The following is a 16373-nucleotide window of genomic DNA, read 5'->3' as shown; positions in this document are numbered from 1 at the left end:
TTACGCTCGTATCGTATTACGTGGGGATTCCGCACCCTCGTGTTATGAGATATTCCTGTGTGATCCGGCTGGGAACCTACAAATTGGATTCTATCATTAAAGACATCAAGGAGAAATCACTACTTGGAAAAGTCCAAGCAGGTATTTTTTTCTCCTTATTTATACCAATCATCAACAATCATATATATATGCTACCAAATCATCTTAAGGAAAATAATTATACATATGAAACATATTATCATACATCACATAATTATAAATATTTAACATACCATCCTACGTAATAATATTTTTGTAACATCTTACTATTGGTTATAATAATAAAATGAATTTTGTCTATTTTATAGTGGGTCGTTATCGGTTTAGATAAATAGAATATGATTTGGGCTAGTGTTGGGTTAAATGGATATGGGTTATGAACTTGGGTTATGAAAGAAAGAAAGACCATGGGCTTAAGCCCATAATCCATAAATATATAAACCATAATCACCATTTAATCCCTCATTTACACATATCCCTCACACCACCCAAAATACACACTTAAGCTTCTCTCTAGTCCTCTCCTTACCTAAGCCGAAATCAAGAAAGAAGCAGCACTGACCCGGGGTAATGATAGTATGATTTTGTATAAACCCAAACCCGTTAGAGATAATCAGGAAACGACGAGTCGACACCGTTAAACCGTTTAAGTCACGAGATCCGGATGGAATCGGGTATAAATCGAACCTAAGAGGAGCTTAGGGATCATCCTAGCTCAGATCTGGATCGAACGGGGCGAAAAACGGTGAAAAACGAGTCAAAACTCATTTTTCCGGCGAAACCCGCGTTTTTTTCGGCGACGGCGCCGGAAAAGATACGAGGTTAAGGGAATGTCAGAGAATGTGCTGACATTCTTTGACCTAACCCTAGTTCGTTAACGGAGGACTAACGAACTAGAGGAAATTCATCAGCTGATTCGCTAAGGAAAGATTAACGAACTAGCTTTAGTTCGCATCCAATTCGTTAAGGGAAAAAGATAACGAATTACCCTTGATTCGTTATAGTCATTCGTTAACAATGATAACAAATTAGAAGGTCCAATTCGTTACATGGACTGGTTCGTTATATGGACTGATTCGTCAAAGGACCAGTTCGTTAGAGGGTTCAATTCGTTACAGGGACCAGTTTGTTATAACAAACCAATTCGTTAAAGAACCAAGTAACGAACTAGAAGTTTTATGAAATGACAGAACAGTCCCTGGACTTATAAAAGAATGGTTTAATTACAAAGAAGCCCTTGGACTTTTTAAGTTAGCAAATTTATTGATGATTCAAAATTCTAATGGAAAATGTGTTAAGACAGTTAATGGAAATAAAATTTTTCCAAGCTGACCTGGTAGCTCGACCCCGGCCAGGGGCTCTGCCCCTTGGACCCTGCTAGGGGCTGCCGCCCCTAGACCCCGCTGCCAGGGCGCTGCCCCCAGAACCCCGTTCGTTGAGGGTTATAATTAGACTAGAAACGCAAGATGAGTAGTGATAGTTAATTGATGCATGTAATTATTATACAGTTAGCCGTGCCCAACTGAAGAAAGGAATAACTATTAACGGTGAACGTAACCGACTTCAGGTGAGTTTCTAACCCCATTCCTTGTTATGTTTTCGGGGCTGTGTGCATACTCGATGTGATTAGTTAATACACTTATCCTAAGTGATAAGTGTATGCAATATATGTTATGTGATATGTAACAATGATTTCCTGTCGGTGACCGGACCCTAATAATATCCGAGGATGGAGGGTGACCGGACCCTAATAATACCCGAGGATGGAGGGTACCGGACCCTAATAATATCCGAGGTATGTAGGGTGAAATGCCCTTTATAATGTAAGGTTAGCTATGAATGTATATGAACAGAAGATGAACATATTATGTATGTAATGCGTACCTTCGGACACGTATATGTGTATGTAAATTAAGTTATGTGATTAACTAGAACTCACTCAGCGTAGCTGACTTTTAGTATGCACACAGGCAAATAGGTTGAGGCAGCTCGCGTGATTGAAGACACATGGCATCTCGAAGAAATGTTGTGATGTTTTAATGACTATGTTTTGCTTTAAATGACTATGAATGCTTTATAAGACAAGATTTGATGGTTATGTAACATGTTATGACTGAAGTTTTATTATTCCACGAAAGTTTTAATTAACTCTGATATCTAGAACTGCGTTTATGAGTAAATCCAACGTTAAAGTAGGGCTACCGGTAACGAGGCCTTACAAGTTGGTATCAGAGCAAAGTTTGAGAGATTTAAGCATCCTACATGCTTAGACTCAAACAGAGAATGGGATAAAATTAAGAAAAGAAAGAAGATGCCAGTACTAGAATGCCATGTGTCACTCAAGAAAGCTAAGTGAAGGTAAAGTATGTGGTTAATTTCGCGTGTAAAGTAGAATAAAGTATGAATGCTAGCTAAATTACTAGGGATAGGAGTATATGATGATATGAACTGTTTGATTGTCTAAATGTTAGAAGTAGAACTAGCACAAGTGGACTCACAAGAGGAAGTGTATAAGACACCGGGAGTAACGTGATCAGCTAATCACAGGTGGCCACTGTTATTACCTATTAGCCTTACTATCCTTGTACTAAATGGTTCCTTAAGTGATGATGTTTGTGTTTCCTTATAGAATACGTATGGCTGGAGCATAGAAAGCTACTGGAAAGGGGGGACGTGCCGGACGTCGTGGTAGTCCACGCGTTGTCAGAGAACCGTCAGTAGAAGCGGTTAATAACAATGAGGGAGAAGGAAGTGCAGCTGGTCGAAATCCGAGTAACAATGAGGGATATCAACTTGACCCTGCTGTTCAAGCTGCCATTGCTCAAGCGGTAGCAGCTGCTGCGAAGAACTGGAATGCTGAAGGGTCTGCTGGAGGCCGTGAAAGAACCGGTGAAAGGGCGAAAGTAGATGGTAAGAAAAATGATGAAGCGTAGGGGGAAGAATCAAGCGTGGTTAAGTCAGTGAAGGTTGATGACAAGAAAAGGGGCTGAGGTCGGGGAACTATAAGTCCTTCAAGGGTTGTGACCCGCCGAAGCTGACTGGCTTGGGAGACGCAATGGACAAGGTTATCCGCATTAGCGAGTGCCGTCCCGGCCAAGCTATGGGTTTTTCTACCCAATCATTCTTAATGAAGCTATGTACTGGTGGGAAACTGTTGAGCAGAGGAAGACCCGGGAGGAGATCAAAGCTATGAAGTGGGATGATCTGAAGGAGTTGGTAATGAAGAGGTTTTGTGCTGATGCGGAGGTTTAGAGGGTTTAAATGAAGTTCTTGAGCCTAAAGGCGGGTGAGATGACACACCGCGAATTCACCACTGAATTCAACCGCCTGTCTAGGTTGGTACCAGACATGGTGAACACTGAAGCCAAGCGGATCAAGTGTTACCTGATGGGACTACTGTAGAAGGTTCGCGTCTTGGTCAAGGCTGGTAGACCGGGTACTTTTGATTCTACTGTAGGACTCGCAGAAATGGTTTATGACGACTTGTTGGCAGATGATGTGATGGTGGAAGAGAAGAAGGATAAGAAATGGGTCGCTCCTGTCAAGAGCCCATGTACTCAGTTATGGAACCCTGGGGATAAGAAGCAGAAGCTGTGGGGGAGAAAGACATGCAAGACATGTGGAAAGGTACACGGTGACGAGTGCAAGTGGGGTACTGGTTCGAACGTGTGCCACAAATGTGGAAAGGCTCATGGTGGAGAGTGCAGGATGGGGACGAATGCCTGCTATAAGTGTGGGAAGATGGGGCATTATGCTAATGAATGCAATGCAAAACCCGCTTGCTATAAGTGCGGTAAGACGGGTCATTTTGCAAGGGAATGCACGGAGGGGGAAGCTGGAGGTAGTGGGAAGAAAGATGTTGATCAAGCAAGGCCGAGGACTAGAGCCTATATGCTGACACAGGAACAAGCTAGGCAGATTCCTAATGTTGTGACTGGTACGTTCTTAGTAAACGGTATTTCTGCTTTAGTGTTATTTGATTCGGGTGCGAATAGAAGTTTTGTAGCTACAACATTTAGTAAACTAGCTAAAATGAAATGTTGCCGAGTGTCTGAAACCTTCATAGTAGAAACCGCTTATGACACCTCGGTGAAAGTAACGAAAATGGTTAAGGACTGTAAGATAGAATTAGAGGGACATGAGTTCCCTGTTACCCTGTATGTTATGACCTTAGGAGGATTCGATGTAGTTCTTGGAATGGATTGGTTATCCGAGTATGAAGCTCAGATAGTATGTAAGTGTAGGATAATAAAACTAATGTCCTTGGATGTCAGTGCGGTTACGGTTTATGGTGATAAGGAAAGTTCAGGGCTTAACGTCATTTCGATGATAAAAGCCGAAGGGTTATTAAGACGAGGGTGTGGTGCCTACCTGGCGTATGTTGTCAACGCCACGGCCGAGACAAAAGAAATGAAAGATGTTCCTATCGTGTGCGACTACCCAGAAGTATAGCTTGAGGATCATCCGGGATTGCCACCAGAGCGAGATAGAAATCCAGATAGATTTAGTACCATGAGCCCAGTCCTTCGCGAAAGAACCTTACCGTCTAGCGCCGTCTGAAATGAAGGAACTGATGTCCCAACTGCAAGAACTCCTCGACAAAGGTTTCATAAGTCCAAGTGTTTCCCCGATGGGCGCACCGGTGTTGTTCGTGAAGAAGAAGGATGGAAGTATGAGAATGTGCATAGACTATCGTGAGTTGAACAAGCTTACGGTAAAGAATAGATATCCTTTGCCAAGGATTGATGATCTGTTTGACCAACTGCAAGGTTCAAGTTGGTTCTCGCGAATAGATATCAGATCAAGCTATCATCAGTTGAAAATGAAAGAGGCAGACATCCCTAAAACAGCGTTTCGGACGCGGTATGGACACTACGAGTTCCTCATGATGTCATTCGGACTAACAAATGCTCCTGCAGCATTTATGGATATGATAAATAGGGTGTGTTGGCCGATGTTAGATAAGTCAGTTATCGTCTTCATCGATGACATATTGATTTATTCAAAGAGCGATTCTGATCATGCTGAGCATCTGAGAGAGGTATTGGAGACGCTGAAGAAAGAAAAGTTATACGCTAAGTTTTCGAAGTGCCCGTTTTGGTTGCGAGAAGTGCACTTCCAAGGTCATGTGATCAATCCTGAAGGGATTACCATGGACCCATCTAAGATTGAAGCTATAACAAATTGGAAGACTCCACAGAATCCGACTGATATACAAAGCTTCTTAGGGTTAGCTGGCTACTATAGGAGATTCATCGAAGGTTTCTCCAATATAGCCGCACCATTAACCGGTATAACCCGAAAGTCGATAGTATTCAGTTGGGGTAAGTTTCAGAAGAGGCTTTTCAGGAGTTAAAGAAGAGACTCATGCAAGCTCCAATCCTTGCTTTACCCTACGGTGACGAGGATTTGGTTGTTTGTACTGATGCTTCGCATCGTGGGTTAGGTTGCGTGTTGATGCAATGAGGAAAGGTGATAGCTTACGCGTCTAGACAGTTGAAAGTCCATGAGAGTACTTATCCGATGCATGATTTAGAGCTAGCAGCAGTAGTGCATGCTCTCAAGATATGGAGACATTATATGTATGGTACTAAGTGTACCATTTACACAAATCATAAGAGTTTGAAGTACTTCTTCGGGCAGAAAGAATTGAACATGAGACAGAGAAGATGGTTGGAGTTGATAAAGGATTACGACTGTGATATAAAGTACTACCCTGGTAAAGCTAACGTGGTCGCTGATGCGCTAAGCCGTAAGAATGAGGAAGTCATTGCAACAGTGAAGTCATACCAATTGATTATGAACTCAAGTCTATTTAAAGAAATCATCAAGGTGCAATCAGAAGTGCTTGTAGATGAAGGACTAGTGAAGAAAGAAAGGATTTTCGGTCAGCAAGACGAGTTGATGGAGAACACGCATGGTGTTAAGACTAGGTTTGACCGTATGTTGATTCCACGCCATGGAGATCTCAGAGGTCGAATCCTAGATGAAGCTCATAAGTCAAGATATTCGATTCATCCAGGAACTACGAAGATGTACCAAGATTTGAAAAGAGACTATTGGTGGCCAGGAATGAAGAATGACGTGGTAGATTATGTCAGTAGGTGCTTAACTTGTTTACAAGTCAAGGCAGAGCATCAGAAGCCTTATGGAAAGATGCAACCCTTGGAGATACCAGAATGGAAATGGGAACACATCACCATGGATTTCATAACTAAGCTACCCCGTACAGCTAAGCATCATGATACCATCTGGGTGATTGTGGACCGTTTGACCAAGAGTGCTCACTCTCACTTTCTGCCTATACGAGAGGCTATCTCGTCATAGACGTTAGGAAGCTTATTCATTAAAGAGGTTGTATCTAAGCATGGAGTATCGTTATCAATCGTGTCTGATAGACATACACGGTTTACTTTGAGATTCTGGAAGAAGTTCCATGAAGCCATGGGAACAAGGATTGAACATTAGTACGGCGTATCATCCTCAAACAGATGGACAGTCTGAAAGGACGATCCAAACCCTTGAGGATATGCTACGTGCTCGTGTTTTAGACTTTGGAGGAAGTTGGGATGACCATCTGCATCTGGCTGACTTCTCTTATAACAACAGCTACCATTCAAGTATTGGTATGCCACCATTCGTGATGTTGTATGGAAGATGTTGTAGAACTTCGGTATGTTGGGGAGAGATTGGTCAAAAAGAGATGTGAAGTTTGGAAGTTGTTCAAGAAACTTCTTCAAAATTTGATCAAATTAAAGTAAGGATGAAGGCTGCTCAAGATCGACAGAAGTCGTATGCCGATAAGCGGCGACGACCGATTGAGTTTAACGTTGGTGACAATGTGATGCTCAAGGTCTCGCCTTGGAAAGGAATTATTCGTTTTAGGAAGAGAGGAAAGTTGAGTCCGAGGTACATTGAACCGTTTAAGATTATGGATCGTGTAGGTGAAGTGGCTTACAAGCTGGAATTGCTTGAATAGCTAGAAGGAATTCACTCAACCTTCCATGTTTCTCATCTGAGTAAATGTCTGGCTGATGACACGTCGCACGTGCCATTAATGGACATTGAGGTTGATGAACAACTGAACTACATTGAGTAACCAATCGAGATAGTTGATCGCAAGGTGAAGCAGCTTCGTCGTAAAGTTATCCCATTAGTGAAAGTGATATGGAAACACCGCAAAGGATCAGATGCTACTTGGGAAGCTAAGGATAAAATGCGCAAGTTTTACCCGAATTTGTTTATGTAATAGTTAGGTTTCGGGGACGAAACCTCTTTAAGGAAGGAAGACTTGTAACAACCTACTTTTATTTATGATAATAAAATAAATTTCGTCTATTTTATAGTGGGTTGTTATCAGTTTAGATAAATAGAATATGAGTTGGGCTAGTGTTGGGTTAAACGGATATGTGTTATGGACTTGGTTATGAAAGAAAGAAGGAAAGACCATGGGCTTAAGCCCATGATCCCTAAATATATAAACCATAATCACCATTTAATCCCTTATTTACACATATCCCTCACACTACCCAAAACACACACTTAAGCTTCTCTCTAGTCTTCTCCTTACCTAAGCCGAAACCAAGAAAGAAACCGAGCACCGACCCGAGGTAATGATAGTATGATATTGCATAAACCCAAACCCGTTAGAGATAATCACGAAACGACGAGCCGACAACGTTAAACCTTTAAGTCATGAGATCTTGATGGAATCGGGTATAAACCGAACCTAAGATGAGCTTAGGGATCACCCTAGCTCAGATCTGGATCGAACAGGGCGAAAAACGGTGAATAACGAGTCAAAACTCGTTTTTCCGGCGAAACCGCGTTTTTCTGGCGATGGCGCAGGAAAAGATACGAGGTTAAGGGAATGTCGGAGAATATTCTGACATTCTCTAACCTAACCCTAGTTCGTTAACAGAGGATTAACGAACTAGAGGCAATTCGTCAGCTGATTCACTAAGGGAAGATTAACGAACTAGCTTTAGTTCGCATCCAATTCGTTAAGGGAAAAAGATAACGAATTACCCTTGATTCGTTATAGTCATTCGTTAACAGAGATAACGAATTAGAAGGTCCAATTCGTTACATGGACTGATTCGTTATATGGGTTGGTTCATTATATAGACTGATTCGTCAAATGACCAGTTCGTTAGAGGGTTCAATTCGTTACAGGGACCAGTTCGTTATAACGAACCAATTCGTTAAAGAACCAAGTAACGAACTAGAAGTTTTATGAAATGACAGAACAATCCCTAGACTTAATAAAGAATGGTTTAATTACAAAGAAGCCCTTGGACTTTTTAAGTTAGCAAATTTATTGATGATTCAAAATTCTAATGGAAAATGTGTTAAGACAGTTAATGGAAATAAAATTTTTCCAAGCTGGCCTGGCAGTCGACCCTGCTAGGGGCTGCCGTCCCTAGACCCCGCTGCCAGGGCACTGCCCCCGGACCCCCATTCGTTGAGGGTTATAATTAGACTAGAAACGCAAGATGAGTAGTGATAGTTAATTAATGCATGTAATTATTATACAGTTAGCCGTGCCCAGCTGAAGAAAGGAATAACTATTAACGGTGAACGTAACCGACTTCAGGTGAGTTTCTAACCCCATTCCTTGTTATGTTTTCGGGGCTGTGTGCATACTCGATGTGATTAGTTAATACACTTATCCTAAGTGATAAGTGTATGCAATATATGTTACGTGATATGTAAGAATGATTTCCTGTCGGTACATGAACGATCTTCGGATATTGCATGTACCGTCAGATAATGGTTTGATGTTACATGTATATTGCAAGATGAAGAAAGAATGATTTATGTACGTATGAAACTTACGATTACGAATATGTAGAAAAGTATGTTATGGAGGTATGGAAGAAAGGGTGACCGGACCCTAATAATATCCGAGGATGGAGGGTGACCGGACCCTAATAATACCCGAGGATGGAGGGTACCGGACCCTAATAATATCCGAGGATGAAGGGAGACCGGACCCTAATAATATCCGATGATGGAGGGTACCGGACCCTAATAATATCCGAGGTATGTAGGGTGAAATGCCCTTTATAATGTAAGGTTAGCTATGAATGTATATTAACAGAAGATGAACATATTATGTATGTAATGCGTACCTTCGGACACGTATATGTGTATGTAAAGTAAGTTATGTGATTAACTAGAACTCACTCAGCGTAGCTGACTTTTAGTATGCACGCAGGCAAATAGGTTGAGGCAGCTCGCGTGATTGAAGACACATGGTATGGAATCGAAGATACTGGCATCTCGAAGAAATGTTGTGATGTTTTAAAGACTATGTTTTGCTTTAAATGACTATGAATGCCTTATAAGACAATATTTGATGGTTATGTAAAATGTTATGACTGAAGTTTTATTATTCCGCGAAAGTTTTAATTAACTCTGATATCTAGAACTGCGTTTATAAGTAAATCCAACGTTAAAGTAGGGCTACCGGTAACGAGGCCTTACAATTTTACATACTAAGAATCCATTTAAAATATTGAGCTTTATAAACATAAGGCAAACAGTTAACCAAAAAAAGAAAAATTGTCTTGACTTAAGCATAAGCATACCGTTACATATAAAAAAGTTTAAAACCCCACCACCTGCATTTATCACCAGCCATCACCTGCATTCACCACCAGCCACCACCTATATCCAAAATAAAACCTACAACTCAAAACATTATAACTTAAATGATTCATTGTTGTTCTAGTTTTCCCAACAAATCTAAAACTACTATATTAATAAGTATTTTCAAGCGTTACTATTAAACCTTAACTAACTTATTGAAGATTTTTATATATTTGAACCTAAAACTATAATAATAAACAATCTAGAACACCTGTTATTTTACTATAAAACCATAACTAAATTATGGAACCCTTTTATATCTTTCAACATAAAACTGTAATAATAAGCAAAAAAAAAATTCCTCTTAAAATTTGTTATTTAATATTGATATTATAACACTAATATATTACAACTATTTAGTTACAAAATATAATTTTCATATGCATATGTTTTTTAATATTGATATTATAACACTAATATATTACAACTATTTAGTTAAAAAAATTAATTTTCATATGCAAAACATATAACACAATTCCCCTATTGTAGTACGTGTTATATGTTAAGGGGGTGTTTGGGATTCCTTATTTTCATTAACTTATAACTTCTAAACTTTTTGAAATAGTTAATAAGGTATATAAGGTGTTTGGCAAACCATAAGGGCTTAAGGATTTTAACTTATGGAATAGACAAAATAAAGGGGTTTTGAAAATTAGGAATATGTAACTTATTAACTTGATGTGTTTAATTTACCTATTACGCCCCTTTAATCCTCAAACCCATTGCCCATCTTTTAAAAAAGAGTGTCCTTTTTAGTCTTTTTGGTTTCTCCAAACATATAAGCTAATCCAAACACTTTTTTAAAAACTTCTTTTAAAAAATCAGAAGTTTATAAGTTCTTTTAACAAAAAGTCATTTTCAACTTAAATAAGCTATCCCAAACACACCCTAAATATCATAACTTCATCAATGCATAAAATGACTACTAAATAAGAAATTCAAATAATCTAAACTACAAAGTTAACGAAAAAGTTTCTTATAGAATATTTGATATTTAAAACATTTACCTCAATAAAAGCATTCATCATCACTTGTAATGTCTTCATCCACTTCCGAGACATAACCATCACTACCTTCAGATTCTTCATCATCAATCAAACCACCAGCAACAAGTTCGTTTCTAATTTCTTCTTCTTCATCAAGTCTCTATGAAAGAGCAAGTTTGAAACTGACAAGAGCTGATTCATTTGTTCCTACAAAAGTAGGTTGTATGGAAACCATCTTCTCAAAGAATTCAACCCGTTGCATCTCTAGAACTTCATCTTCTGACAAGTTTGTTGTTTCTTCATTATCGTATTGAAGTAAGATGTTCTTATTATGTTCAAAGAAAGTCCAGTGAATCCTTTGTGGTGGATGTTCTGGTTCTACTTGATTTAGAACGAATCTTTGATGAAGCTTTTTCATCAACTTTAATGGCTTCAGATAGTCCTCTCCAGGACAAATCCCGAGCTCAAACATCTTTCTCAGTACATTTTCGTGTAAATTCAACACACCTCTGACTGTAGATAACCTAATAACCCTTCTGTTGTTCATTCTTAGTAAAAAAGCAATCTTCTAAATGTCTAAATCTCCATGAAACTAGAGCTGCCATTTTTTTGTAAAGAAATGTTTTGAAGAAAGATGAAAAGATGTGTTGTTCATCTTCCATTTGACATGTATTAATACTTTGAAATTAAAATCTTGGAAATCTAATCATTTAATTCATAAACCAAACTTTTGGTATTGCAGATCTCTTCATCATTATAATTGACGGCTCTAGGTTATTATTATACCTGACCCTTCATTTCTGATTTGACCTATTTCATATTAAGTAGTATATTATATGCCATATATAGTAAACCACCATATCTATACAAATTTTATATTACAGCAATTACAAACTTTATATTAACATTAAATGTCAATTTTCTATTCAGTTTTAATTTAATAAACATACTTTGATAATTCATTTTGATGAGACAATTTGATATGGTTCTTTATAATTTTGTATAGTTGTATATACAGTGGAGTTTCAAAAACGTGGTTTGCCTCATGCGCATTTGTGCTTATTTATGCATGCTGTTCACAAACTTCCAACGGTTGAATATATTGATCCATTTATTTCAGCTGAAAAACTAGACAAAAAGTTAGATCCAGAATTGTATTATCCTGTAAGGGAGTATATGATTCATGGTCCGTGTGGCATTGCAAATAACAACTGTCCATGCATGATTGACGGAAAGTGTTCTAAAAATTATCCAAAGAAATTCCATGAGTTTACATCCATTGACGGTGATGGTTATCCCGTATACAGAAGAAGAAATAACGGTTTTTTGTTGAGAAGTCAAGTGTGATGTTGGATAATACAAGCGTTGTGCCGTATAAAAAAACAATTTTAAAAAAATATCAAGCACACATCAATATTGAGTGGTGCAATCAAACCGGTTCCATCAAATATTTGTTTAAATATATAAATAAAGTGCACGATAGAGAATCGGTTTGTTTTGTACCAACCAATCAAGAAAATCAGAATAAAGAAAACATTGATGAAATCAAAGACTACTATAGTTGCATATACATATCTGCATGTAAAGCATCATGGAGGATTTTTTTTCATATGATATATACATTATAGGACTCCCTCAGTGATTAGGCTTCCTTTTCATCTACCTGGTCAACAACAGGTTATTTATGAGTCGTTTGATGATCTTAATGATATCTTAGATAAACCTTCTGTTGCTTCCTCAATGTTTTCAGAGTGGTTCAAATGCAATCAAAATTATCCAGAAGCACGTACTTTAATTTACGTTGAATTTCCTACAAAATTTGTTTGGAAAGCTGACAAACGTTATTGGAAACCAAGGGAAAAAGGTTTTTCCATTGGAATAATTCATGCAGTTTCTTCTTCTCTTGGTGAAGTTTATTATTTAAGAATTTTGTTGAACAAGGTAAAAGGTCCAACAACATTTTCTCAAATTCGAACAGTCAACTCTGTCGAATATCCAACATTTAGAGATGCATGTTATGCATATGGCCTTTTGGGTGATGAAAATGAATATGTTGAAGCAATTATAGAAGAAAGTTTTACAGGCACTGGTTATTACTTAAGAATTTTATTTTGCACATTGCTAATGTCCGAGAGCATGTCTAGACCTGAATTTGTCTGGGAAACAACGTGGAGTTACTTGTCAGATGATATTTTATACAAACAACGCATTGTTTTAAAGCATCCAGGTATTTAAATTCATATAATGATACAAATTGATGTTTTATTATCTCTATTTAAAAGAATATATTTAATTTATTTTTTTATAACACATTTTATTTTAAATGTACAGGTTTAGAACTTAATGAAGAACAACTCAAAAACCTTACATTGTTTGAGATAGAAAAGTTTCTATTAAGAAATAATTCGACTCTAAAAAAGTTTTCTACCATGCCTTTTCCTAATAAAGATTCCATCTCTTCTGAAAATAATCTTTTACTTAGTGAAGAACTAGCTTATGACAAGGCTATGTTAGCTCAAGAGTTTGAAATACTGTTTTCTTCATCTACTAACGAGCAGCATTTTGTATATGAAGAAATCATTGAAGCGAATGATAAAAATAAAGGTGGGGTATTTTTTGTTTATGGTTAGGGTGGCACTGGAAAAACTTATCTTTGGAAGACCTTATGTGCATCTATAAGATCTCAAGGAAAAATTGTTTTAAGTGTTGCTCCAAGTGGAATTGCATCACTTTTGTTATCCGGAGGTAGGACTGCACACTCCAGGTTTCACATTCCAATTAATTTGGTTGAGGATTCTTTTTGTTACATAAAGCCAGATAGCGATCTTGCATGTTTATTAAGAGAAACCTCACTAATTATATAGGATGAAGAACCTATGGTACATAAGCATGGGTTTGAAGCTTTGAATAGATCATTAAAAGTTATTTTAACATCCGCATCAGGAGCTTCAGATTTACCATTTGGGGGAAAGGTGATTGTTTTTGGAGTAGACTTTAGATAAATATTACCGGTTATCCCAGGTGGAAGTAGACAACAAATTGCAAACTCATGTTTAACTTCTTCTTACATTTAGAGAAATTGCAAAGTCCTTAAGTTGACAAAAAAATCTGAGGCTAAGTACCTCAAACCATTCAAATGAAATTGAGAAAACACAACTGTTTGCACAATGGCTTTTGGATATAGGCGAAGGTAATGTTGGTGGTACCAATGATGGTGAAGCACAAATAGAAATACCAGAAGATCTTCTTATCAGACATTCATGTGATCCAGTTTCTGAGTTAATAAACTTTGTGTATCCGTCCGTTTTACAAAATTTCAAAAAACAAATTTTCATGAAAGAGCAATACTTGCTCCAAAAATGATATTGTTCAAGAAATTAATGATCTTTTGCTGTCAATATTTCCTAGAGAAGAAAGGGAATATCTAAGTTCAGATAATGTATGTCCTACCGGCATGATTAATGAGAATTTGGTTGAAAGTTTATGCTCTCCCGACATTCTTAATGGAGTTAAAGCATCAGGTTTGCCAAACCACAAGTTGGTGTTAAAGGTAGGAGTTCCTGTTATGCTTCTAAGAAATATTGATCAAAAAAGTAGATTGTGTAACGGTACACGGTTAAAGGTGGTCTCATTGGGAAAACGTATTATACAAATGGAGATTATATCAGGTAGTAATATTGGAGATAGGCATTATATTCCAAGAATTACTTTGATACCTACCGACAAAAAACTTGACATTAAGCTACAAAGAAGACAATATCCACTTGCTTTATGTTTCGCAATGACCATAAACAAAAGTTAAGGGCAATCACTATCAAGAGTTGGATTATATTTGAAAAGGCCCGTTTTTACACATGGTCAATTGTATGTCGAATTATCAAGAGTTACAAGACGAGACTAGCTTAAATTTCTAATTCTAGATAGTGATGGTAATACTTCAAATGAAACATCAAATGTTGTATATAAAGAAGTATTTCGAAGTTTGTAAGTACTTTTCAAAAGTTTAACAATATTCATGTTTTTAAACAATTATGGTAAAGTATTTTGCATCTAATAATATTTACGTATAATCCACAATCATAATGGTTGAATTCATTCAATATAATAAAAAGCCTTTACTTCAAGCCATATAATCATAAGTAGTCCATCATTACAATACTAACTTACAAACATCCTAAATTACAAAAAGTCTTACATAAAGCTAGACATATCTAAACTTCAAACATTACTTCAAATATTGTTTGTAAAACATTCATCCACCATACTTAAAAAGTCAGAGTCAAGATTACCAAACATAAAACATAAAAAAACAAATTGTCTTAATTGTTCACCACATTACTTATGATTATCTTCCCTTACCTTTTGTTATATGCAAACAAACATTTGTCACCAACATTCAAGTCAAAAGTGGTTAACATACCTTTGAAGTCGTGGACGCGGTATCTCGGTTTGTTGTGTGGAGTTTCCACTCGAAGTTCACTTTCAAACTCCACACCATCGTTGTTTCTGATAATCACCTTCCTTGCTGTATTCAACTTTGATTTTCTTGCAAACCGATTTGGTAAACGCTGCAAAAAAAATGAAAAGATTATATTTTATGAATCATATATTTAGACTTAAAAATTAAAACTATCACCAATTGTTAGAGAATTACCAGACGATCAACAATTGTTTTATGGAATTGTAGATCATGATCATCACCCACATTAACCACATCATCATTCTCTTCATCACCATTGGTACCATCATCAACCTCAACATTATGTTCAGATTCATGATTTATTCCCACCGAACTTACTTCAACATCATCATTATTCTTATCAATATTATCATCAATTCATCTTTAATTGATTCAAGATCAACACCTATAATTTCTCTAACATTATTCGGATATTTAAATGGTTTCAACCTATATTCCATATCATTTGCCTTGAAAGCTGTCAACTTGAAAACATCTGTTGGTGCATAAATATCAGTAGTTCATAGTCTAGTGTCTGTAATTGAGTCTGTAATGATTAATTATGTTTTATATGTTTAAGCGAAGTTACTGACAAGTTCGCTGTTTAGGCGAACTTGTTAGTCAAGCGAAGTTATGGATAACTTCGCCTGAACATGCCAGGCGAAGTTGTCGTGTATATATATTCCTAGGTTACGGTTTGTTTAAGGTTGTTCATCGAGTTGTTCAAGTTATCGTATACAGACGTGTGTGAGTCGATGAGGTTGTGTATGTTGAGCAACCTCCGGGTTTTCCTGACCCAGACTTTCCAGACCACGTGTACAAGTTAAGCAAGGCGTTGTATGGACTACATCAGGCACCTCGTGCCTGGTACTCAACTTTATCGGATTACTTGCTTGAAAATGGGTTTGAAAGAGGGAAGATAGATAGCACGTTGTACTTCAAGAGAGAAGGAAGCGACTTCCTGCTGGTGCAAGTCTATGTGGATGACATTATCTTTGCTGCATCAAAAGTCTCCATGTGTCAGGAGTTTGAGGCCGTCATGAAGAAAAGGTTTGAAATGAGTGCTATGGGTGAACTAACTTTCTTTTTAGGATTGCAGGTTGATCAGAAGAAGGATGGGATGTTCATTCATCAGACCAAGTATGTCCATGATGTGCTCAAACGTTTCAATATGGAGGACAGCACTCCATTCGATACTCCAATCTGCGTCAACCATAAATTGGGTGCTGAGACAG

At 37.5% G+C, this 16373-nt stretch overlaps 1 protein-coding gene across 1 annotated transcript; it reads left to right on the top strand.

Annotated features, from left to right (window-relative positions):
* Window positions 1-3507: 3507 nt before the first annotated feature.
* LOC143580381 (uncharacterized) lies at window positions 3508-14481 on the top strand. Its single transcript, XM_077063423.1, has 6 exons — window positions 3508-3691; window positions 11698-11833; window positions 12308-12906; window positions 13011-13243; window positions 13310-13443; window positions 14088-14481. The coding sequence occupies exons 1-6, from the start codon at window positions 3508-3510 to the stop codon at window positions 14479-14481; spliced, it is 1680 nt and encodes a 559-aa protein (XP_076919538.1).
* The last annotated feature ends 1892 nt before the right edge of the window (window positions 14482-16373 follow it).

The sequence above is a fragment of the Bidens hawaiensis genome, unplaced genomic scaffold, assembly GCF_021521415.1.
Source record: "Bidens hawaiensis isolate Kalapana, Puna unplaced genomic scaffold, B.hawaiensis_p1.1 tig00030400_1, whole genome shotgun sequence".
Classification (NCBI taxonomy): domain Eukaryota; kingdom Viridiplantae; phylum Streptophyta; class Magnoliopsida; order Asterales; family Asteraceae; genus Bidens; species Bidens hawaiensis.
Note: the sequence above shows the minus strand (reverse complement) of the source record. Positions and strands in the feature narration are given on the sequence as shown.